This window comes from Lagopus muta, chromosome 7 (genome assembly GCF_023343835.1).
Source record: "Lagopus muta isolate bLagMut1 chromosome 7, bLagMut1 primary, whole genome shotgun sequence".
NCBI lineage: Eukaryota > Metazoa > Chordata > Aves > Galliformes > Phasianidae > Lagopus > Lagopus muta.
In genome coordinates, this window is record NC_064439.1 from 39,565,350 (window position 1) to 39,589,727 (window position 24,378).

General features: G+C 37.1%; 1 protein-coding gene across 2 annotated transcripts in view; it reads right to left on the bottom strand.

Annotated features, from left to right (window-relative positions):
• Positions 1 to 24,378, bottom strand: part of OSBPL10 (oxysterol binding protein like 10) — a 98,259-nt gene that overhangs the window by 28,664 nt on the left and 45,217 nt on the right. For both annotated transcript variants that reach the window (XM_048950644.1, XM_048950645.1), the window contains exons 5-6: positions 16,863 to 17,073; positions 7,994 to 8,148 (exon numbers count right to left, since the gene is read on the bottom strand). In XM_048950644.1, the coding sequence (XP_048806601.1) occupies positions 7,994 to 8,148; positions 16,863 to 17,073 (366 nt within the window). The remainder of the gene's footprint in view (positions 1 to 7,993; positions 8,149 to 16,862; positions 17,074 to 24,378) is intronic.

The window sequence follows — 24,378 nt, forward strand, 5'->3', positions numbered from 1 at the left end:
CTTGAAAGAAAAAGATTAAGTATCAGCACCAGTCCACACATCTTGTGAATATCTATCATGAAGCGAGCGCAACTGAATTATGACACTGTTTAATGTGAATCCTAAAACACCAGAGGACTTGGCAATATTGCATAAATTCAGTATGAACAGGGAATAAATATTTTTCATCACTGTTATCAGAAAGGGTAAAAAGGAACAGCAACTAGAAGAACACACTAAAAAGAAAATGCTCAAAGAGAAAAGCCCTACAGACTTGTCCTAAATTGAGGCAAAAAAAAAAAAAAAAAATCTTGAGGGCTACAATAAATAACAACAGTGAATTTTATACTAACCTAAAAATACATGAAAAACAATACAGTATCACATCATCTAATGCCATACAGACACTAGTGAAGAAAAACTTCCTGTAATCAGTTTTGTTTTGAGAATTAATTTTTTAGAACCAAGATGGCTTTAAATACAGCATCTGGCAACTCAAAATAAGTTCTTTATGATTTACAAGCTCGTAAATTCCAATGTTTGGAAGCCTATATAAAGACTCCCAGCAGCAGCCAGGCAAAACTTCAGAGACTGTGAAAGGTCTGAAAATCGTGTGCCTATGATTCTTCCTGAGCTAAAGACAAAAAACTGCATGGAGCAGCAGGCTGGTAAGGGAAACAAACATGGATGAAAGCACAGCAGAAAGTTTTACCCTCTTGATTTCCTCCTGCATCCTCACTAGACTGAGATCCTTGCGTAGAACCTTGATGAACTTGGAGCAACTTGTCTCTTACACCCACAAAGTAGGGGAAGACTTTTTGGTAAGGGACTCAGCAGGCAATGTTAGTCATCCACCATCCCATACAGCACACTGATAAGGAAAGCCATCACACTCAAATGAACTTGTGCTCATATTGATAGAATCCCAACTTCAGTGTTCTACTTTGACCAGAGAAATACTAAGGAAGAAATGTTACTCTATCGGTCTCCAGAGCAAGCAGTCACTAATGAAAAGAACACAGGTCTGATATTTGATAGTTGGAAATCACTCTCGTTACAGCTTAAGGGATACACACAACATCTTTTAACAAACAAAAGACAAAGGAAGATTTGTATTTTTTTCTGGTATGCTTTCACAACTATAAACTTAACATTTACAATCATCTGGTCTGGCAAGATTACTCCATACATATATCCATTTCTTGCTGTGCTACTACTTCTATGCAGAATAACGTGCCAGGATATTTATCAGAGGAAAGAAACAGAAAGGATGCTGACACAGGCAACACTAACAATACTTCCAAGGCAGCAAACTCATTAAACTATTATGATTCCTCCTCTCTCCCTCAAATTCTTTGTCCCACCCACCACATACGTTCTCACTGCTGCCACACATAGGCACAAAAGAAGAAGGAAAAAAAAAGAAGACAGGCTTGAGTCTTTCAAAACATCCTCATAAGAGAATGTCAATCCATATACGAAATAATCTGAGCCTAAAAAACTACCACCTTTTATATGGCTACATTCTCGAGACCACTTGAAAAGCTTCAAGGATTTGTTCTCACTCTCATGAATCACTTGGATCATTCTTGACCATAAAGAAATCTGGCCTCTGCCAGTTTGCACTGTAAGGTAAAAGAGTCCTGACTCCTTCACCTTCTCCTGCCAACTCCTCAGCTGAGGTAAAGTTTAAGTCTTAAGCACTTTCATCCCACCTGTTACCACAAGCAGAGCTTCTCAAATAAAGAACCACTAAAATTTATCATCACAGGTGGAAAACCCTCTTTCTAGCAAGACCAGATGGAACAGCTGAGGTCAGTTTGAATGACACTTTGCTTAAAAAGATGAAGCATAACCAACCCGAGACAAATACATACTGTGAAAAAGTTCAATCCACCCCACTGAAGTTTAGGCAAGCTACTGATAGCCTTAATGAGATGGGTATGCTTACTAATGGACAGTGTGGCCAAATCTGCACACTAGAAAAGCAAAAACGATAGCACAAAGCTACTCAGACAACAAATCAGTTAGTGCACAATCCTGAAATAAAACTGATATTGGCTTTGGAAACAGATTTACAAGGGGGCACAAGTTTTATAATTAATAGAATAAGCAATCTGTCTATTTTAACTTAATTTTTAAGTCTTGCTGCAAGTGAATCTGATTTTATAATGATGAATTTGCATTGAAATTCACTATTAATTATGAAATGCCAAATAATCAGAACCTCATGTTTATTCAAATTAAATTTAAATTTTGTATTAAAGCCTCTCTTCTTGTTTTAGGCAGAATATACTCCCGAGTATATTTTACAGATATTAGAATATACGTATTTGGGGCCTTCGGCTGACAAAACACCACAGCTTTGGCTGGAGATCAACTTGCATCTGTTATTTACATAAACAGATTTAGTAGATTCTTTGCTGACACAGTAATTACTTCAGAAGGTTATAAAAAAAGTAAACCCAACATCGGTTAGCCTATCTTAGTCATTTTCTGTCAGGGCTGCTGTAGCAGGCCTGTGTCACATAATTCTACTTTTAGTATAGTTGTATATTTAATCCCTTCCTAAGAAGTTTTCAATCGATTATCTCAAGAGTTCATTTTTCAGATGGCCTGATAGAGAATAGATTAACTGGTACCATTTTTGCCTAGAGGTTAAATTTATCTAAGTCATTACAGTTCATTTACTGCGCTCTTCAGCCCAAAAGCACTTAATCACACAGAAAGCAAAACGCAGGGCACGTTTAGCCATTCGGTAACATCGATGCTAAACAGTGAAAAGGGACTGTGTAATACCATTAATATTACTTTCCCACACTGATCTGTTTTCTCTCCTTTACTGGACTTGCAGATAGCACTGCCTGTTCATTGCTAAGCTGACTTCCCAGCACTGATTACAAACACATCAAGTACAGAAAGGAAATAGGAAACACTGGGAAAAACTGATACCAGGAAATAATTCAGAGTCTTGGGCAAGACTGCCTCAAGACAGATGTACACAGAAAAGGTAATACCAAATTAGAAATTATGTCCCTTATCTAGTTTTGCTTCTAAAATGACAGAAACACTTAAAATTATTTCTTACCATCTCTAAATCATCCATTAATGGCTCTAAAAGAGAAAGGACTCTAGAGAGGATGAAGCATTATCATATTAGGATCCATATTAAAGACAGAAAGCAACTTCAGCCTAAAAGACACGATCTCCTGAACAGATTGGACAAAAACATATCTTCAAGAACTAAGAAGAAAACAATTCTGTGCCTCCTGCAAATACTGCAGTTCCCTCTTGCATTTGAAAACATCAAAGTTCAAATCACCCAGGGGACAGAAATATCCTTAATGATCAGGACTTGACTACACTTGCTATCACTATCATAGTGAAAACCTAGTTTAACAGTTAGATAATCAGAGCTAAGCCTCAATCCTATAGTGCTGAAACTTCAATCCTATTAAAAACATACTTTGGTATGGAACACGTGTACCGTTTCTCATGCACGTAAGCAAGGGAAAGTTAGGGACAGGAAAGCAGAGAGACTGCACAGATGCCAAATCCTCAGGACAGCAAGAATCAGCTGGCATGGCAAGTTAAGGAAGTAAAAAAAATAAAAATCACAAGAATGGACATAAATTTTAGAGGTAGATACAGCATATTACAACATAATAGTTCTTAATCAAACTATGAGATGTGAAGAAAATTAGCATTTCCCTCTCGGGTCTCCCCTAAGAACCGCCATTTGTATTTGGCTACCAGGGGAAACGTTTGGCCTGCAGTCCCATTCTCATTGCTCAAAGAGGGACTTTGACACCCAAAATTACAATTAGTTGAACTGGAAGAGCAGCACACAGATGGAAGTGATTCACAGCTTTATTCTACTTAGGCACAAACTTTATTACAAAACTCAATAAATTAATCAATTTCAGAACGTCAAGAAAGGAATTTCCAAGTTGTAAACAATTATGAGCAGGTCACTGTTTGTTGCAGACTTTACAGAGATCAAGTTCACATCACAGCTCTGAAAGGTGTACAAAGGCATACTTGTCCACTTCTGCTTTAAGGGGAAAACTCTGTAAAATACCTTATAACTTATACCAAAAACTCCAGGCAGGTTCATTAGGGGTTGCACAAAAGTATTTTAAGTCATCTCACAGCAGATGTAGAATAGCTCTGTTCAGATCAGCCCTTAGCCCTGATGAAAACAATATGAAAAAGCTATCTGGCATTCAACTATTAGTGGTAACCTCTTCCAGTTGATATGACAGGCTTTAACCTAATGCTGTTTTATAACACAAACTTGAAAGGAAATTCTCATCTAGGAAGAAAAAGCAATAATAACAATAGTAACAGCAAAGGAGATGACAAAATAAGCAAGTAAGTACACATGGAAATCAATTCTGCTGCACGATCTTTTCCTTTCTGAGCTACTTTAAGAAGTATCTCAAATGACATCCCTCTACACTTGGAAACATTTTAAATAACAAAAGCAAGTAAAGAGCAACAGATTGTTTAAAAATAAGACTCTCTAGCTGCTACATTGTTTCACCAGGGGAGAAATTGCAACCTGAAACCTTAACTTGGCAGCAAAGTAAAAATGCTTTTTTTTCCCCTTTAGTTATATGTGCCATCAAAACCCAGCTCCACTACTTACTATACTCCTCAAGGTATTGGGTATTAAGATTGCATCAGATAAATCTTGTCCATGCTTTCTTTGTAAACATTAAAAAAGAGAAATTGTCTTCTATGTGTTAATGACATTTCTTAATGCACAGCTACAAAGAGCCTACCCACCACGCTGAGAATTAACTATCACTAAACAAATTCAGTAACTTGGCCTTGTGGCCAGGGAACTGCTGCCAGTTTGTAGCCTTCTGTATTGGGAACAATTCCTTACAATCTCTTTCCAACAAAACAAACGTCTCTATTCTCTTCTTCAAAAGCACCGTTGATTCACATACCTAAAATGATCTTTTCCTTATAAATAACATCCTCTAACATAAGCAGCTAAGTCAGTTGTTCCTCAAGGGCAGCAATTTAATGGCATTTTCTATTTCAGACCACAGGTCAATTCACAATTTGCTTAGTTGGTACATCTAATACATTATGCTGAATGTCGGCCAAAAAGCTCTCTCCCATTCCTTTGGGGCATAGCTTCTGACTAAGAGACAGAGGAGATACTATCAAAAAAATAAAGAATTCTTTCATAAAAATCCAGGCATGGCCAAAGAAGAAACCAGAATTAACTTGATAGCACTGAAAGAAGAAACAGCACTCTCTTCTCAGAACTTCTTTAAAAAAGGCACTTTTGAAAACTAGCCCAACTTACACACTACCAACTTGTTCAGAGATGAAGATCAGCCAGGGCTCAATTTGTTGCTTTTCTTTCTTGGTGTGAGGATTTGGGTTTTTTGTTTAATTTTTCAAGAAAGCCATTGAGATGCATGAACATCATTTGAATGACACTTTGTGGATTCCTCTTCTTTTTTTCCTCCCACACCTAAGAGCAACTACCAGGTAGACAACAAGAAGTCATGGTGTTCCACATCACAAGTTTCTTCAACAGTGACACCTAGATGGATTATCTCAGTCTCTACTGATGCCACCACAGTTACTAACAATATAGGAATTAACATCTGCACTAGGAAATAAGTGGAGTGTGATGACTTGCAGTTGTTTGTATATATAATCTCACATACTAAGTAATTACGTGAACTGGCTTCTCGGTTTCACTCACTCTTGCCTCAGACACACAACATGTCTGAGTACATCTGAAAGTGAGCATTAAGCAGAACACCTCTGATAGCCTGGGTGAAAAAAGAAGTTTTTTAAAAGTCAGATATCATCTACTGGGTAACTGCTGGATAGCATCCTTTGTGGGCTAACAGTTATGCTACTCAAACTATTTTTCTTTTCCTCCTTTCCATAGTCACAGCAACAGAAAGCTTTGCCTTCTACCTGACACTTTGCTCAGCTTACACAATTGGGCAGAAAACTTGCAGCTCTCTATGAGAGCATTTGTTCCAGTAAAGAATCTGACCACAGCAATCAAGAGATGTGTGACCTCTGTAACAGGCCATGACAGCATGCCAGATCGGAAGTTGAACATGAAAACAACAACAACAAAAAATCTAACTTCAATGTGCTTCAACCTTCCAAGAACACACTGTTATCTTGATCGAAACTGAAAATCTATCAGCCACTTTTGGAAGACATCTGTGAGCCAACAGTATCAATCTTGGACAACTTGAACCATAAAGACTCTGTGGAAGGAATATAGCTTTGAAAAGAGCAGGAATGAGTCCTGATTTACGTCCTTTTTTGGGGCAAAACAGAATTTCTGCTTGAGAAATTGTACAACCCTAACAAAAATTACTCGCACAAGATGCTTATTGTTGCTTCAATCTACTAACTTCCAACTACTGCTTGTGCCAAAGCCAACATCCTGAGCTTTCTGTAACCTGTTCCACTTCTTTTTTTCCTTTGTTTTCTTCCCTTTTTTAAGTGCAGGTGCCCCCAGGGGATGCAAATGCAGGCTGCTGATTTCAGAAAGATGGTCCACAAAGCACTAAGTATTCTGTATTGAAACTAGTATTATGTTCCCTTGCTAATATCCATCTCCGGAAGGATATTCCCTCCTCCACAAATTATGAGCTCCCATACCTCAAGCCATATGCAAAACTCAGTATATCACATTAGCAAGAGAAACAGAAGAGCTGAGTTTTTGAAAAAAATAGTTGTAATTCAAAACAAATCATAAATGGCTTGATTCAACTGGAAAAATGATGCTGTCTAAAAATAAAAAATTATTTATTATATATTTATAATAGTGAGTACAGAAAGCTCTCAAAAGAATATTCTTAAGAAAATGCTGTAAGAATTGTGGTTGGCTCATCTAAAAAAGGAATTATACAACCTCCTAGTAAAAAGCAAATATAATTCATTTAAACACTGAGATTATTGGACATTGTAAAATAGCAGAACTTGAAGCTGCTTTTTAAGGACAGAATTGGAAAAGAACCAAAGTAACAAACAACTGAAAGAGAACCAAAGTAACAAGTAATATTTAAAAAAATCTACTTTGGTTTAGCCCAGGACTTTTTAAACTATATTCAACTCAAGATACTACAAAAGATCTAGAAAAAACAAACAGCTTTATTGATCTCCCCAGCCATTACAGTTTGTTAAAGGCAATATATTTTCAGTTAAGCAATTCCAATTGCCAAAGAGCATTCACTTGTAACAAAGGGTTCCTTCAGCTCTCAAAAACGTCTTTCCAGTTCTCCAGGTCTTGTGTGCTCCAGGTGCCCAACAATCTGTGAAGTCTCAGTGTGAAGTGTTTTCCTGGTGGGCAGCACTGGTATCCAAAGCAGACAGCAGAAGCTGGAGAAGTTTGACATGGTGAGAGAGTTTCAGTGCACCAGATGCCTGACACGCAGCTATGAGCCTCCTCAAAGAGTCGATGCTTCAGAACTGCCCTTTACCAAGTAAATGCCACAAAAGCACAAATCAACAGGCTGGTGCAGATGATGTGAACAAGTTTGCCTATCATCACTTAACAAGAAAATGGGCCAGAAAGAAATGCACAATTTTGAACTCAGAGAAGCAGTGCCCAGAGACATTCAAGAGCAATTAGCAACATAGAAAAATGGGTAGCAAGCAAACCTTGTGGTCCTAATGTGTCCTGTCTCAAAGCAGAATAAAAACCAAACAGCTTATTCTATCATCAAAGATAGATACGTATACTGAAGACCACTAATGGGTTTTAAACTAGGAAATGATATGCTTTCTATAGTGCACTGTCTCTCAGTATCACGGAGAAGCAAAAGCACAGAGCAACTCATAAACATTCTGTTCTAGTTTTCGGAGCACATTCTCGTATAAAACACCATTTTAACAATTATTTCATACAGAACGATAAAAAGTACAGTAAGTAATTCATAGAAGCATCCACTATTGCACATCTTTGCATCTGATCAATGTCTAGTCTCAAATACAACAGAAATGGTCCGCTTACCTCAGTACCTGGCTGTAGTGTCTGCCCATCTTGGGCTGCAGATGGAACTATGGCCCATGTGATGTTGGCACTAGCAGATGATAAGGAGCTGAGGGCACCATTTTTCAGTTGCTCTGAGGAATGTGACTTGGGCCCAGGCCATCCCAGGATACCATCTGAAGCAGAAAACAGGTACCAACTTACAAGAGGCAGATGACTGATTTTGCCACTCCTCTCAGCATTCTATTCATATTAATGAACTGCTATTTATTCCCTGTCCCCATGCACAGTTTTACTTCTGTAATAAATGAATGAAGAATATTTTACGGTTTTATTCTTACTGCCAGACAGAATTACACATAAATTATTACACATAATTATACATAAAGATTATTCAATCTGACACATTTTTGTAATTAAGCAAGCATTCTCTATCCAATATTTTAATAGTTAGGAAATTATCCAGCATTACTGCACCTAATACAGTGCAGGTGCTTGCCACATCTTATATATAGATCAGTACCAGAAGACAGATGACTAACCATCTAGCTTTTGCATCAGGCCCCAGGCCCAGGACTAGCTCAGGTAGTACGCTGACCACCTCTTCATTCACTGTGCCTGAAACCACAGTTCTAAACTTAACAGCTGTATTCCAATTCTGCCAGAACTTACACCACAGCTTTCCCTAGATTAAGTGCTAAAACGCTTTCCTTGTACCAAGAGGACAGTTTAGAGGAGCTCTCATTAGAAAGATGCACATTATATATGAATCAAACAGAACTAGACATCAAGACAACCCCTGCTTCTGGAGGCACCTAATTTCCAAGACAGGCCAGTATTGAGGGATGCTAAGGCAGAAAAAAACAATCAGCTAAGAAGGTTACAATGTCCCTCCTCCCTCACTGCTCTAAAACACAGTATTGCATTCATATCTGTAGCCCTCACTACAGTGCTTAAATTTCAGCTATCTATTACATGCTGTTATAAAATAGAGAGATATGAGTAAGAAAATTGTGGTTTTTCAGTTTTTTCAGTCATTACCATAATAAGTGCATTAAAACACTATTAGTGTCACCAGGAGGATCTCTTTCGCTCATCACTGCCAACATTTTAAGATGATCTTAAAGAACAAAAAATACATTAAAGATCATGCTATTTGTTTTCTCCATATCACTGGCGGTTAACAGAGGTTGCTTCCTAATTAAGACAGTTTGATCTGGTGAGATAATCTGGGTACTATTATACTAACTTAATATTTGTATTGTTTAAAATGAGTCAGAAGTCCTATAGCTGAAATCCTCTGAATTCCAAAGATAAAACAATTACAGAATATTCCTCTCATCTCAGATGGTACCAAGTTATAATAATATGACAAAACTACAGATCTACTTGCTTAGCAGGATTTTGTACCACCTTCTGAAGAAAGCATAAGCAAATGATCTGTAAAAAGTGTAATATGATTTTCAAAGATCAGAGAAACTAGCAGAGAGAAAATAAAACATTAAAAAAAAAAAATCAAACGAATTTCACACAACTCAAATTTCCCACTGACAAAGGATGAGTATCTTGGGTGCTATAATATCAGGCCTTTACTTTTGCATGCTGCAACTTCTGGATTTTAGTAATTCTGAGTACTGTGTCAGTAGATATTCTTAAGATTAAGCAGAATTACATGAATACACGAGGAAAAAATGGTGTTTGTTTGATTTGCCCTACATATTAGTTCAACACACCACAAAGTCAACATTTGCTCCCATTTCAACTGAATTAAATCTACACAACACTGGTATACATAGGAAGGAATGCAGAGCTCATGACTGCAGTCTTAGTAGCGCTCTGAAGAACGGGCGACCCCAGATCCCCCAAAATGAGCTCTGAATCAGAGGATCATCTGAAGATTGTTCTGGCAAATCCAAAATGGACTCTGCATGGGAGGAAGGAAGGAAGCATACCTTCAGCATTTAAGGATAAAAGCAGAAAACCCAGAAGAACTTTATGTGAAGAAATCTTCACATAAACTGTGAGTTCCTTGAAGGGAATGTGTGAGGCTATAAATTGATAAACAATTTTTTAAAAAATCATTTTAATGTTAATTGATACAGATTTCATAGAGAAAACCACATCAAGAAGTTAAGTAAACTTGCTTCATTTCAATAGTTTTATAGAGCACAGCTATCCTTCTCATTCTTCATTACTTTGTAATGTTGTAACTGATCTGTTTTTCCATTTCTCCCTGTCAAGCAGCTGAATATTGAATTATTACTGTTATTTTCCTATTACAGAGAAACTTAAAAAAAAAAAAAATTGAACTGACTGTTCTTTATGCAACTCTTTGAAAATAAGTCATCCACTCATTTCCTTGGGCTATCAATTTTCTCTCTTCACACACAATCCATTTTGCCTCCACTGTGAAGAATTACGCTTTTTAACTAACATTTTTTAAAAAGCTCATTTCTGTAAATAGCCATAAGAAAACCATTTGAATAAACACCTCGCTTCAGGGGAAATTTGCAAGCGTGAACATTTACTTAACTGTTGTTTACATATTTTTTAGAATACTGGATCAGTTTTCAGTACAAACACACCCAGTAAAAAAAGATTATTTTAGTCTTCATCTTTCTCTGCACATTTTAAACTCTATCACAAAAACAGCATCTATTAGTAGTATGCCAGCATGTTTTTCCATCTGTCCCAAGGGCAGTGATACTCCTTCAGAGAACGATGCATCTTGTCAGCTTAGACAAGTTCTTAAGCAGATCTTAACCATGCTTTACAAGAGGATGTTAAGAGTTGAGGTCCAAAGGATAAATCACATCTAATAACATCACATTTAATATGCAAATGTACACTGACACACTAGTATTCTTGGGTTGTTCCAAGGGAGTTGCCTTATACCTTACAGAACTTTACTTCCCAGACAAATGCAGAGTATGAAGAGAGGATCATTAGAAATAGTCTGAAAATCAAATAAGAATCTCTACATATAGAAAGTTAGAGGACAAAAAATGCACTAGGCTAATTAAAGCAAAACATCTACTACTCTGTAGTAAACAGTGCAGAAATTAGAACAGATGTATTAAGTATGATATTTGTACAATCAACCAGATCTCTTCCACTTGTATGGTATTGCATATGTGGTTCCAAAAGAGAAAGCCAATTCTAAGCCCAATTAATCTGGCAGTTCAGTGCATATGTACACACAATATGATAGCTCTTATAGAAAGTACACAAAAATGACACCAATTTCTACTGCAACTAACAGGCAGCAGGTAAATTCCGACAAAATAGAGAAGAATACTTCCAGGTAAGCTAAGTGCAGCACCCAGACACAACCTGATCCTCTTTTCCTTTAGCAATGCTGCAGTTCAGAAAAATCATCCATTTCAGGTGGCACAATACAGAGTATTCTACAGAAGTGTCCTCAGGATAAAGACTTTACCCCTTAAGAGTTGCACTAAGCAGGAGGTTCTACCAAAAGAAGAGGTTTGGATGAGATTTTTCAGTTAAGCACTATCATTTTCTTTTCTTTTTTTATTCTGATGTACCTTCAAACTATGTTTCTGTATTGCAATTGATGTATGAAATATGCTTAGCACCTACATCAATTCTGTAACAAAAGAAACTTTTAACTTCTCTGCTCTTGGCTTATAGACAGAAAAAACCAACATCATTTTCCCTTAGCACAATCATAAACAAACAACTATTGATAAAACTCTTACAATACATTGTAACTACACTATAATAAATATTCCCTTAAGAATTCTAAGTAGCTCTCAAGGAGAGACCAAAATTGGTCCCTGCTGGGCTGGAACTAGAAAATAATGTTATCTTGCAAAGCAAGATGAGCATGTAAGGAATAATGTATTAGCATATAGATAGAAGAGCAAATTGTTTTGGTTAGTCCCAGCAGAAACAAGTCCAGCACTGACACATTTAAAGGAGACCTGACTGACTAGGGAATTTAGTTAAGTTACACAGGTAATAATTGTTTCTCACCTGTCTTCCTTCCTCATTCTTTCCTGCACCTTCAGGAATTTGGGGGTGGGGGGAGCAGGGGGCAGGGTTGGGGATAGCAGGTGTTAGGCAAGAAGGAGGATTCCCCTGCTTGCTCATTTTTCTCTCCTTTTGACATCTCAGCTAAAGGAGAATCCACAGCTGTCATTTGTCATCAAGTTGAAAGCATCTGGATTTCATCTTTCCTGGCCACTTATTTTCTCAAAAGGAGGAACTAGAGAATCTGATGAAACAAAGAACATTCTGCCCCTTCTCCCCCCCAAAACTCCAGACTCCAGTATCACCTTCAGTCCATCTGTTGCCATAGAAACCAAAATAAGCAGCATTTGCACATCCAAATGAACTACAGAAAATAGATAGTGAAGGTGGGTTTGGGCTTTGGCTTTTGTTTTTAGAAAAGAAAACAAAAATTACCCCTCAAAAAGGAAGAAAATAAGAAACATTATATTTTCTACCCAGAAAAGACAGGCAAGAGAGACTTAAAATTATATCAAGGAATTCATGTCTGGTAGATGCTTTGTTCAGTAAGTGAGCATGTGATGCAAGACAGTTCAAAATAAGGGATATATCTGTACACACTGCTGATGACTGCAAGGCAGGATTCCAATTGCAAAAATATTAAAGAAGAGACCTAAAGCACAACGTAAGGTGATAAATTAGCTTTAAAGCAAATACTCAAATTTGCTGCGTTTTTAGTTTGGAATAGAAGAAAGAACATTAACCACAGCAGCCAACAGGCTCTAGAGATGCTCTTCTGACAAAGGCTACACATTAGGAAAAAAAGAACACCGAAGATTTTAAGGTTTTAAATAGAGATAAAAGTTTCTTCTCTGTAGTTTTATTTTGAAAGCCATCTGTTTCCTGTTGCATGCTAAATAAACTCCGTCTTGTCATATGGCACTTAATGCTGAGTAGAACACACTACTCTGCTAGGTGACACCCTGGAACAATTTTTGGCTCTGTTCAGCAGCACCCATCTAAGACAACCTGCTTGACAAGCTTTTGAGGTTAACGGTTACAATGAGCACAGCAGTAAAGAGAAACATATGCGACTGGGCGACACGGAGAAACCATTTTCAGCTGTTGCTCATTTTGGGCATTCAAGCTGACTTACGGGGGTGGTCACACAACCAACAAGGCATCACTGATCCCTGGTGATGACTATCCCCACTTTATAAACTGTTTGCTAAGATTTCACTCTTTACTATCACTAACTTCCCCATCTTCCCCACATTTCTCAGCTGCTTAGAACTTGCAATAAATCAACTGGACAGCATTTGTCTTCTTTTACTGCTTTAGTCTTCCTCCAGATATATATAGATAGATATATAGATATAGATATATAAATGTCAAACCATCTCCTCCAATAACTGGAGCTGGACAGCATGTATAAAAATCTTTGAAATGTTTCTCCTCCCTACAAAGAGAACAGAAACCCAGAACTCAATACAACTTGTAGGTATAGATGGAATCACTCATTCTTTCCCCATTCTGTATGTAATCAACACTTCTAGCTAATAACATATTTTTCTGGCATATCTTTCAGTGAAAGAAAAAAATGACAAAACTCAGCCAGAGATCAATGCAGTTACTTTTAACAAAACATCTAGATATGTTTGCCATTATTTTGTCTCAAAAGCAGAAACAGACAGGATTTTTGTCTCACTGACTGTTCTTGTTGATGCATTTCCAAAAATCAAGCACTAACAAATAGAGAATCACAAAAACCTTTCCTTGAATCTTTACAGTAAGACTAAAACATGTGTTGACTACCCTTCAAAAAAGATTGAAGATTTCAGTTTAATCTTTAAAACTGCTTGTAGACTTGAGTTATGTGACTGACAACTTCTGAGAAACATTAAAACGAAGAGCAGAAAAATCACATCTTCCTTAAGCTACTCCATGCCAAACAATATCATAAAATATTTAAAGTCAAGAACTACATAATTTTAGATTTTTGATACGATTTTATTGCACTGACTGCTAAAATGCTTTCCTTCTATTCACACTACTAGAAAACAAAACAATAAATAAATTACATTAAAAAAGGAGATTTTTTTCTTTTTAACAGTAACAGTCCACAAATGCGTTTAAAGTAGCTTCTACTAAATAACTATCTTTGTGATTGCAGTTCCTGAGTATTATGTCAGACACCCAGCTACCATAAGTCCTTGCTGTAGCAAGCATTAAGATTGTAAGGCCTACAAGAGAAGTTAACAATCCTTATCTAACTGGCCGTAACAATTTCAAGAACAGAAGCAGAGCAGAGTTGTTCAGAAAATAGGTATGTATTACCCTTCAGGCAGTTCTCCTTATTTGGAACATAACAGTAAGAGGTTCTGATGCTGAAGTAAAGGTAATCACAAGGATAAGTCAAATTCAGCAAAGCTAAGTCACTGCTTATTTCTCACACTCTACACGAGCAGCACTGCTCTGCTTTGCTGGACTACTTTTGTGAACTGTAGGGCTAGAGGCAAGCACGTTATCAAATACCTATCTCGTGTGTCAATACAAAAACCTGGGGGATTCTAGCCCAGGGTACCCACTGCCTTCTCACAGAAGTTATTCACTATTATCTTGGACCTCATGTAGCAGGTAATTAGACAGCATCTGAATAGAAACATTTGGCAATGTAGTGCATAGGGCCATCATATCATATAGGAAAGGTGTTTTGGACTTCTTATCAGAGGAACCTGAGGCTTTTAAAATAAGAAGTGATTTTCACCTGGCAGCATCAAGAGGTGATTCTTTGGTTGCTCCTTCTGGATATGCAATTTTTAAAAAAAATCGCCAGGAGGACACAATCAAAATGAAAGATATTATCTCTCAGAATTAGAGTTTCCTAGAAGATTACTTCTAGTCTGATTAGGTATGAGTTTATGCAGCTTTGATGACTCAAACTCCATCGACTCAGCAGAAACCTTAAGTCCATCAAAGTACGTCTGAAAAAGATTAAGTGTAGGAAAATCAGTAATCAAGACTTTCAGGCCATGTTCTTTCAGGCAACTGTGTTGCATAATAAATCCTGGGGAAAAGAAAAGGGAAAAAATATAATAATTTTTGCAGACTTTTGGTTAAGGAGAATAGACTAAATATTTCAGCAGCTTTTAGCCCTCTCCTCTCCCCCTTCTTCCCTCTCTCTAAATCACATACCAAGTGGTAAGCACACCTAAACACTGAAGAATTAACTGTTTGCATTCGGGTTCTCACAGTTACACTGAAGATTCTGGTAGGAACAAGTGCTACAGAATTCCTGAAAGAATTCTCGTGTAAGTTTAAGGTCTAAGGAGAAGCAAACAACAGCATTTATTAGACTTTTTAAATACTTCATAATAGTGACATCCAGAATTTTTTAGAGGAGGGATTAAAAAAAAATCTAATAAAAGATTTCAACAGCTTTTCCCCATTGTGCACGTATCTACAAAAATCATTACTAAGTCAAAATAGACACCAATTTAAAAGAACATTAGTTGGACACAAATTCAAGAGCATGTACAATTCAAGCCATCTATCTCTGACAGCTTACTTAGATCACATGAACATGGGAAGCAACATCCAGAGAATTTGAAACTGGAAACTGACCTTTCTTTGAAGGATGCTTTTCATCTTTTACACAACCCACGCTGTTTTGAAATGGCATTATATCAAAGAAATCTATTAAATGCCCTTCATCATTACTATGAAGATGTGCACAAATTTTCTAAATTAAAACCAAAGTGTAGAAAATAGGGGTTTTGTTGTTCTCCCTTGTTACCCTATGAAACATCAGAAACTGGATTAGGGAAAGTCATAATACACCACAGTACAGGCATAACAGTTTTTAATGCCTTTTTTTTCCCTACTTCTCAGCTGATCCTCTCATATTCCACTTTCCCCAAAGGGAAACTCTGGAGAGGGCTTGGCTTTTTAACCAGTTGTCTCAGCAGCTCTGAAGGTATATTTGCCCAGAAGCAAACCTACTGTAAAAGTAAGGATGTTTCGCCTTTTTGGTTTTACATCTTTTTTTTTTAAGGGCCTACTTGAAGTTGGGCTTTGTTATTGATTCACCTACAGAAAACACACAGAGCCCCCATATCCAGAATTCTCTTCCTCTTATATCAACTCCTGCTCCTGCACTTAAGCTAGATAGTACAATAAGAAAGCAACAAGTACCCGTTCAGAAAGGTTTAACATCTTATATTATGGACAGAGTTCTAGAACTGTGTGAACTGAAAAAAAAACTGAGCTACATGGAGATCGAGAGCTTCATGCCTACAGAGCTAAATGCAGTATCTAACTGTTTGATATTTTAGGCTCATAAAAATTTGTCAAATATATATCTATATTTTAATAGCAGCAAGAAAATCTCTTCCTAGATTTAAGTAAAACCATTGTCTGGAATAAATCTGCTTGAATAGGATCCTTTCACATACGAAAACTGGTAATATGACTTTTCAGAAAACAACTGCATTTTTATCAAACAAATCTGTATTGGGATTTCTCTCTCTACAAAAAAAAAAAAAAAAAAAAAAAAGGTTCTGCACTGTCATTAAGAATACAAGCTTATGCACCTGTTCCCCATGCCATCTTTTTGTTGTTGTTATTATTATTATTATCCCTACTCTGCCTTTCTATCTTCAGAATCTGACTTCCTGGGAAGACTTGGGACAACATCTTTTTCTCCCCTCTTCTGTTTCCAACTGATTTTGTGGCTATTTTTTTTTTTCAGATTAAAAGAAAAATCCTGATGCTTGATGTAAGGTTCTGTAACAAGTTGCTCCATCCAACTTGCTTTTTTAAGGGAGGGTTCACTTTGCCTGCTTCAGTAGCACAGTAAAAAACAAAAAACAAAAAACTCAAGACACACAAAAAAATACCCAGGAGAGATTATGCTCACCTGAGGACAGTGTCCTGTTATGGTGCTGGCCCACTTGATGCATGCTTTGCTGTAACAGAGTCAGGCATTCTCCAAGGCAGCTCAGGGTGGCAGCAGAGGTAGCTTTTAAAAGCAGCAAGTCCTGATCCAAGGCAGAAAGGGGGCCAGAACTTGGGAGAGCTTCAATGGCTTGTACAAGATTCTTCTGTTGTCCCTCAACTTGGCTCATCATCTGTAAAGGTGCAAAAACATGATGTCACAGGAGGTATCACAGACTCCTACAGCTCAATATGACAACTAAATGTAAAGAGCTGCCTCAAATGAATGTTAACATTATCATCCAAACAAACCACAAACTTACTTACAAAAACAGGGCTTGAGACTACCACAAGCCTATTAAACCGTTGAGACTACAGTAGAGAGAACAGTCACTTAAAATAGTAGGTTCACTATAGATTAAATAATGGCTCACATTCTCCGCAAGTCTTCATAAGAAATACATGAAATTTCTATCTCCTTGTCCATTACTAATTTAGATTTACATTTTCTTTCCTCGGTATATGATCTGAGACACCCAAGGAATATACAGTATCCATCTTCTTCCTTTCCTACATAAAACATCTAATCACAGTTTAAGAGCTGATATTTTTCATTTCTCATGCTTCAGTAAGGAATTGCTCTCAAAAAACACAGTGACTTGGAAGTTTATAAGCATTATCATAGGATGCAACTTAGAATACTTTATTTACTGTCAGATATGAATACCAGCTGTCAGGGAGAAAGTTAATCTGTTTCTATATTTTAACCAGACAAAGATAAAATGCATGCTAGTAGTGCAGATAAAAAACATGATAGAAGTAGGCTGTTCTTAAATAAACTGGCAAGTTTCCAAAGTCATTCCTATAACCAAAAGAAAGAGCTTATTAAAAATTCTATTTTTACAGTCTGTAGCAAACTGTACATGCACATCGACAGGCCTCTTCATTTCACTTACCTTTCCTTCAAGTGAGAAGCCACCTTCATGTATCACACTGCATCTGGCAGTGTCTTTGAAAAAATCATATCATACCCACTTGGGCCAAAATTCAAATTAACTCTGGATGTTTTTTTCTTTAATGCCTTGAGATACTATCAGCCTATGCCTAAAGAGACAGAGTTCATATACCTCATCTCAGACAATAACTTTAGTTAAGCCTTTGCAATATTTCTTTAGTGACAGAGCATTACACTTCTTCCCTTCTTCACCCTTTGGCAACATACAGCAGAAAGAGTATCTACTACCAGACAACTCAGTTAACATGAACTGAGTTGCTCAGTATCTCTTTCTCCTGCAGGTGCAAGACCTATCAATATAAATCCAAGATTCAATTACCTGTGGGAGTCCATGCTAATCAATGGCTGCCACGTGTTGAATTATCTTCCCTCTCCTGAAAAATTTCATGTTCATTTCTTTCTACTTTCAGTACAACTGCAAGTTTATGATCCTAAAAGGTGGACACAGTAGAAACAACCTACCCATCCTCTGCCAGATCGATACAAGAGAAAAGTCCTTTTATAAAGCATGCAGCATCTCATAAACAGCTTCCAAAAAAATAAAGGATAATCATGTGCCAGTCATTCTTCCCAACAGGAGATGAACACATTTATTCATCTCTGTGTATTCCTATAGGAGGGTTTCTTAAACTAAACATGACATTTATTCCACAACCGTCTCCTTATTACATCCCCCTTCCCTCCCTTCTCAGAGAGTCTGTTTTGCTAAATCTGATATTTTCACATTATCTAAGAAACTGCTATTTGAAGAATACAAGCTTGAAGAAGAAAAAAAAGATCAATGCTTAATAGGTTTATTAAGCTAATTCAATCTCACATCTGAAGTTCAAACTCTGAACATGACTAGAGATGAATCAAAGTCCATCTCCTTCAGCTATGTGAATGAATCATAAAAGGCTGAGATTACAGAATGGGTCAGCACTGAACCCATTTACCATGCAATTTACCACACTAACTTCAATGTTCCTGTATTAGCTCACCGACTCCAACCAAGCTTAGACAAACACATTTGGCTTAATTATTACAAGATTCATGGGACGATGTGGATTTTTATTTAATGAAACAATCTGTAAATCCATTAAATTCCAAAGAAAGCTTTTTGAAGTAGATGCTTTTGATTTGGGGTTAACTTGCCTTCAATCTCCTTATTCTACGTATACGCAGCATTTAATACAACACTGATCATCTCTCCTCTAATGCAAGTAAATACTAAGCCAACCAGATCAGAACACCTGAGGACACCAGCACAACACTATCACTGACCACAAGAAAGTTATAACCCAGTTATAGATATGAAAGATGTTGCTATGCAAATTCACAGTTTGAAAAAAGGCCGTCTGTAATGCTGGAATGCTTGACTATAAAAGCAAGCTAGATGCACTCTGGAAAATTCAGAATGTTGAGATGCACTTTGCTGTAAAGTGTTTTAAACACTGTATCTTCCAAACAGAATACTTTCGCTAAATACACACACACACACACACACACACACACACACACACACACACACACACAATTGAGATGTCCAAAGCTTCCAAAAGAAAAGATTCATAAACAACAGTTTCAAATTCCCGTTGTCCAAGCTACTACAGTGTTTAAAAAAAAAAAAAAAAAAAAATCACGAGCTTCATCAGGTTTTAATTATTACATTTTTGACGTAGGGCATGCTTCCTGTGGCCTCCCTACACTGTGGCAAATACACTGATAAAAAAGGCTACACTGAGTGCACTGAAAAGAAAGAACAGAAATCGAACTCGAAGAAGCAAATAACCATTCCAGCAAACAAGCATTCTCAGCATGCTAAGACACAGTGATTTCAAGCTGTTGAAGAAAACAAAGAGTGACATCAGCCATTTTACCTCAAAGGGCAAGCAGACACTTTCCCTTTATCATGTAAGGCCATGTGGAGCATGGCACATTCACTGAGGACTCACTTTGCTCTGTCAGTCAATAGCACCCTTTCTCTGCTTCAGTATTCTTTGTGTGGGCTGTCAACAACACCACTGCTAGCAGCACATTGTCTGCCAAGTTACCTCTGGGCACTTCCCCTGGAAGATTCAATGCAGTGATTTATTTATTTTAAAGCTTTTCCACTGCCGGCTGCAGTAAGCTGAAAACGATCACAAAAAATTGGAAAATAAACAACAGTGTTCATATGAAAATCAGAGCATCCATATAAATAAACAAGTGACCACAAAAAAAGACACCTCTCACAGGGGAATGACAATTAAGTAACAGAAATTCAACGCACATCACTTTTTTTTTGTTTTGTTTTGTTTTTTTGTTTTTTTTAGATACCAGAAATACATCAAATTGTATTTGGGAAAAAGTATCACAAATACCTCCTAGTACTATCAATTTCTTGCTTTTGGATAATCATGACAGAAAAAAAGCACTTTGAAATACATTTGGAAAGGACAAAAGGAGAAGTCAGTTTCTGAAACGTCCTGAGAGCAGGTCCAAAGTGATGAGTCCAGACCTTGGTTCTCATTTTTATACAACTGTGTACCACAGGGTTTTTGTTTTTTTCTTTTGTTGTAATGTAAAGCATTGCTTTTCTTAGAAAGAAAAGCAGACATGAAGGAAGAACCAAGCCCACACAGAAATAAAAACCTTCTAAGGTACTGTAAATCAAATACATTCGATTGTTACCTAATCCTAATAAAGTTAACTCTGACCTTGAGCAAGGACTCCTGGCTTGATCCAGGTATCATCAACAATCTTGACCCAGATATCATCAATAACAATATCAATCATCACATTACAAAATTAAAAGTTAGAACAGTCAATCAATTTCTATCAAAGCGTAATATAGAGATTCATATACCAAGTATATATCAAAATGTAAGGCAAACACATGGAACTCCAATGTCACCGAAGTAATCATGCCAGTCACTGATGTGACACTCTGGCTAACAGCACAACTTCATGATTCCCCACATGGTATTTCCATGAAGCTTTCTCAATTTCAATTACTTATTCTGAAAAGGAAACATGCAAAAAACAAACAAACAAACAAACAAACAAAAAACACTAACAAATATTACTTCCTTCTTTAGCTTGTTTTCAGCTACATCTGGAGAATTCAGTGCTGCCAATCACCAGCTCAGAAAGTATACCTCTCCTATTGAAATGTCTGTCAAATGAAGATAAATTCTACAGTTGCAGTAGAAGTGTGGAATTCGGTTTTTTTTTCCCTCCCATTTGATATGTTCTTATTTTGAGTTATAACCACTGCAGAGTAAGAGCAGTTTCCTTCCCTGGACCTAACCTCTGAAAATTGTCCTCCAACTTTCTCAAGATCACTTGATACATACACCTTCCTGCTTAATGAAGGATTTCCTGACAAGGATTTATAGGTTTACCCCTTTTCTTCAGTAAAGTCACCTCCATCAACATTCTAGTGGGATTCCATCAACAGTATGCAAGGTAGAAAGGCAAAATTAGAGCTTAATATATAGTTGAAGTGAAAGAGTTATATACAAGAATTGTTGCTAAAGGTGCTGCAGTACATAACACCAATCTCTCATTAAGGAACTTTCTGCTTTTCAGTCTTGAATCTGTTTAGTGTAGAAAGGTACACATGACCATATGACTTCAGACATGCTTACTCTACAATTAACAGACCTATATGCTTTGCTTTCAATTAAAAAAAAAAGTCAGTTTTTGACCAAAAAGGGCTTTCTTGAGCTGTACACAGAAAGAAATTCTTCCCACAGAGCTTCAATCTGGACAAAAATACACAGCAGCCTCTGTGAACATTGTTATTCTAATGAAGAAAAAAACTTTGCCAAAGGATCCTAGGACACTAAGTGAGATATTCTGAAAGCATCTTGGAAAGATGGAACAGGATAATGATATCCATATCAACTGCTCTTTCTTGATTAATACTCCCTTCCACTATGAAGAAAAAGCACACAATTCTCCATTATTGTCACCTCAGGATAAGAACCAGCTTGACCTCAATTATTTCAAAGATGCAAACAACGAAGAGTAAAACTGAAATGACTCTGTTATATAATAGTTATTAAGGCTTAGACGCACACATCCTATCAAAGAAGCTTCAAAGGAGCAAGTTAATTTTCGCTTGGCATGTAATTTGCAGACAGAGGCACAAAAAGTGACAGAACAAACAGAACTATACCTCTGACAAACACAACAGCAGCTAACCACCAGGACAAGTTTTCCTTGCAGTCCTTGCTCCTTTTTCCACAATTCTATTTCCTTCCTTGCAGAAATAAAAAATAAAATGAAAATAAAAAGCACAAGCCTCCCCACTCCCATCTGTTATTTTGTTCTGTTTTCCCAAACCAGAAATTCACATAATCTGTTACAGGAAAAGCCAGTTCCTACATATCCTATTGTCTCAGCTGACATAGCATAATTTCCTTTAGGGTTTTGTTTTGGTTCTTTTGCTCTGTCTACTTGCAGGGCACTCCACAGGGCGATTCCTTTTGTGGAAACCCTTAAAGAACAGAGAAACAAATGTTATTAGACTGGACCAATTCTGAGCAGAGCCTAAGACAACCAGTAGGAAACAGAATGATTTGGTTGCTTCTTCCCTTTCCAATCGGCTCTACTCTTTCCAATCTGCTATTTCCACTGATGATGACGCTGTTCCACTGGTAACCATTAGGAGGGGCTGTGAGCTCCCCAGGGACTGTGGCACAAGATGTACACACAAGGAGCAGCTGGCTCTTAACTGTCATCTCCCACTATTTACTTTCAAAACTGACTGCTTAATCTGTTCAAATATTCCTATGCTCCACTCTTCACCAGCACTACACATTCAATCTATGGTTTATACTTTTTAAGTTCCATAAACTGGTTACTTGCTACATATCCTTATAAGACTGCATTTTTTGAAAATATGATTCATTACTTGATTATCTATAGACTTCTCACTCTTCGGCCTCCTGTCCACTAACTTATTAATCACATATTCAAGCTACTTTCCTGCTAGTTGTACATTTACAGCAATCAGACTGTATTTAGCAGGTCTGCACACTACATTTTTTTTTTAAGCCCAGAAGGCTGTTGGGTATTAGAGTGAGGAAGGAAAGGGGAGAGAAGAGTATTTTCTGGTTATTGATCTGGAAGCTCTAAACATTGCTTCCAGCACCGGAGGAGAAAAAGTAATCTTCTTCCCTGACAAATTCTCAGACTATTGCAACCTGGGCATATAGGACATACCTCCTCCTTTCCTTCAGTGTTTTAAAACAGGCACAAGCTCAGCAAGAAAAGGAGCTGATTAGCCACCTGTTTTACAAAAGCATTTCTCTGTTCAGAAAAAAATAAACAAAAAAACGCACAGGATATTCTCAACAGATCTCATCTTTAAGTACTAAGAACTATATGAAAATCTGTAACTGTTAATATTCTCTGAGAGTCTATTTGAGTGCAAATACTTTATTTGGATGCAAACATTCTGAGTTTCCAGGAAATTCTGCTTCTCTCCACATGCAATGACAGATGTGAGGGAAAAAAAGAGAGGTTGCCAGAGAGTGGTTCACAGCCTTTGCAACATATATGCAACTCTGCAGAGAGCATTCAGCAATTCTGGCAGAATTCCCAAGAATGCTATCAGAAATCTCAGTAAAACAGCCCACTTACTTGGGGGCAAAAGACATCAGGTGTTTTTCTTTGCTGTCTCAGGCAGAGTTACTACCATACTTTGTTAAGATCGCACTTTCAGACTTAAGATTAAATACATGCTTTCTGTATACAGTCTGCCCTACTCCTCACCTGGGAAACGAGATAGTGAAAGATGGAAAGAGGAAATACTTTTCATCTTAATCAGTATCCTGAGATATTTACCTTCTGGTGGCTCCCTACTGAGCTATTAAAAAAAATAAATAAATTGCCAGTTCTCAGTCTCTTCTTTTTCCTTAAGATCAAGAGAGGACAATAGCTCTCCCTTCTAAACCAACATACACTTCAGCTTCTTTTCCTTGCATAAGAGGAAGATTTCAAAACAAACTAAAGTGCTAAAAGACTGAAGTAAAAAGAATTGCTCTGATAGCATCAGCTATCTTAAGAATGTTTCAAAGAGCCACTAAACAAGCCTTTGGGTGAGAAGTCAAAGCTTTTTACTAAGATCTGGTTTTTGTAATTAACACTCAAGTAAAAAAACATGATTCAGACAAACAGTATCAATGAGCACTATTTTTCTCCACAAATCAGAGTGCGTGGGCTACACTTTTTTTTTTCCTCTTTCCAAAACACAAACTATTAATCTAGCAAAGGCCATTTTGCCACTGGAGGGAGCTGTCTCGGCATCAGGATCTATTTTATAGCAGTAGATAATGACCGGTTTTCTTCATTGCCTGTTTTATTAAAGCTGCCTTTGGATAACCTGTACATCTACAGGTAATGTTTGCCATTTGCTGCCAACATAAGGCTGAAGCAAAAAGTACAACCAGTATATAGTAACTATCAGGTTCTCCCTGCTATCTTAAGAGCTCTTTCCTTGAATATTTGTTTG